The 2500-nt window shown below is 12.7% G+C and overlaps 2 protein-coding genes across 2 annotated transcripts in view; both read right to left on the bottom strand.

The window, feature by feature from the left end:
* Positions 1-494, bottom strand: part of LOC137648475 (GATA zinc finger domain-containing protein 4-like) — a gene marked incomplete at both ends in the record, with an annotated part of 631 nt that extends 137 nt beyond the window's left edge. The window contains one exon of the mRNA XM_068381393.1: positions 95-494. Coding sequence (XP_068237494.1) covers positions 95-494 — 400 coding nt within the window. The remainder of the gene's footprint in view (positions 1-94) is intronic.
* Positions 495-1551: 1057 nt separating this feature from the next.
* The window catches only part of LOC137648476 (putative uncharacterized protein DDB_G0277255), a gene marked incomplete at both ends in the record, with an annotated part of 3679 nt that continues 2730 nt past the window's right edge, over positions 1552-2500 (bottom strand). Inside the window, one exon of the mRNA XM_068381395.1 lies at positions 1552-1915. Within this exon, the coding sequence (XP_068237496.1) occupies positions 1552-1915 (364 nt within the window). The remainder of the gene's footprint in view (positions 1916-2500) is intronic.

Below are 2500 nucleotides of genomic sequence, written 5' to 3'. Positions count from 1 at the left end.
TATTATTATTATTACTACTGGTGCTATCTATATTATTATTATTATTATTATTATTATTATTATTATTATTATTATTTATTATTATTTTTACTACTGGTGCTATCTATATTATTATTATTATTATTACTACTGGTGCTATTTATATTATTATTATTATTATTATTATTATTATTATTATTATTATTATTATTACTACTGGTGCTATCTATATTATTATTATTATTATTATTATTATTATTATTACTACTAGTGCTATCTATATTTTTATTATTATTATTATTATTATTATTATTATTATTATTATTAATACTGGTGCTATTTATATTATTGTTATTATTATTATTATTATTATTTTTATTATTATTATTGGTGCTATCTATATTATTATTATTATTATTATTATTATTATTATTATTATTATTATTATTATTATTATTACTACTACTGGTGCTATCTATATTATTATTATTATCATTATTATTATTATTATTATTATTATTACTGGTGCTATCTATATTATTATTATTATTATTATTATTATTATTATTATTATTACTGGTGCTATCTATATTATTATTATTATTATTATTATTATTATTATTACTGGTGCTATCTATATCATTATTATTATTATTATAATTATTATTATTATTATTATTATTATTATTACTACTGGTGCAATCTATATTATTATTATTATTATTATTACTACCGGTGCTATCTATATTATTATTCTTATTACTATTATTATTATTATTATTATTATTACTACTGGTGCTATCTATATTATTATTATTATTATTATTATTATTATTATTATTATTATTATTACTACTGGTGCTATCTATATTATTATTATTATTATTATTATTATTATTACTACTGGTGCTATCTATATTATTATTATTATTATTATTATTATTATTATTATTATTATTGGTGCTATCTATATTATTATTATTATTATTATTATTATTATTATTACTACTACTGGTGCTATCTATATTTATTATTATTATTATTATTATTATTATTATTACTGGTGCTATCTATATTATTATTATTATTATTATTATTATTATTATTATTATTATTATTATTATTATTATTATTATTATTATTATTACTACTGGTGCTATCTAAATTATTATTATTATTATTATTATTATTACTACTACTACTGGTGCTATCTATATTATTATTATTATTATTATTATTATTATTATTATTATTATTATTACTACTGGTGCTATTATTATTATTATTATTATTATTATTATTATTATTATTATTATTATTACTACTGGTGCTATCTATATTATTATTATTATTATTATTATTACTACTGGTGCTATCTATATTATTATTATTATTATTATTATTATTATTATTATTACCTCTAGTGCTATCTATATTATTATTATTATTACTACTGGTGCTATCTATATTATTATTATTATTATTATTATTATTATTATTATTATTACTACTGGTGCTATCTATATTATTATTATTATTATTATTATTATTATTATTATTATTACTGGTGCTATCTATATTATTATTATTATTATTATTATTATTATTATTATTATTATTATTATTATTATTACTACTGGTGCTATCTATATTATTATTATTATTATTATTATTATTATTATTATTATTATTACTACTGGTGCTATCTATATTATTATTATTATTATTATTATTATTATTGTTATTATTATTACTACTGGTGCTATCTATATTATTATTATTATTATTATTATTATTATTATTATTATTATTATTACTACTACTACTGGTGCTATCTATATTATTATTATTATTATTATTATTATTATTATTATTACTACTGGTGCTATCTATATTATTATTATTATTATTATTATTATTATTATTATTATTATTACTACTGGTGCTATCTATATTATTATTATTATTATTATTATTATTATTACTACTACCGGTGCTATCTATATTATTATTATTATTATATTATTATTATTATTATTACTACTACTGGTGCTATCTATATTATTATTATTATTATTATTATTATTATTAATTATTACTACTGGTGCTATCTATATTATTAATTATTATTATTATTATTATTACTACTACTGGTGCTATCTATATTATTATTATTATTATTATTATTATTATTATTATTACTACTGGTGCTATCTATATTATTATTATTATTATTATTATTATTATTATTATTACTACTGGTGCTATCTATATTATTATTATTATTATTATTATTATTACTACCGGTGCTATCTATATTATTATTATTGTTATTATTATTATTATTACTACTACTGGTGCTATCTATATTATTATTATTATTATTATTATTACTACTGGTGCTATCTATATTATTATTATTATTATATTATTATTATTATTATTATTACTACTGGTGCTATCTATATTATTATTATTATTATTATTATTATTATTATTATTATTATTATTATTACTACTG

The sequence above is a fragment of the Palaemon carinicauda genome, chromosome 10 (assembly GCF_036898095.1).
Source record: "Palaemon carinicauda isolate YSFRI2023 chromosome 10, ASM3689809v2, whole genome shotgun sequence".
Classification (NCBI taxonomy): Eukaryota; Metazoa; Arthropoda; class Malacostraca; order Decapoda; family Palaemonidae; genus Palaemon; species Palaemon carinicauda.
Note: the sequence above shows the minus strand (reverse complement) of the source record. Positions and strands in the feature narration are given on the sequence as shown.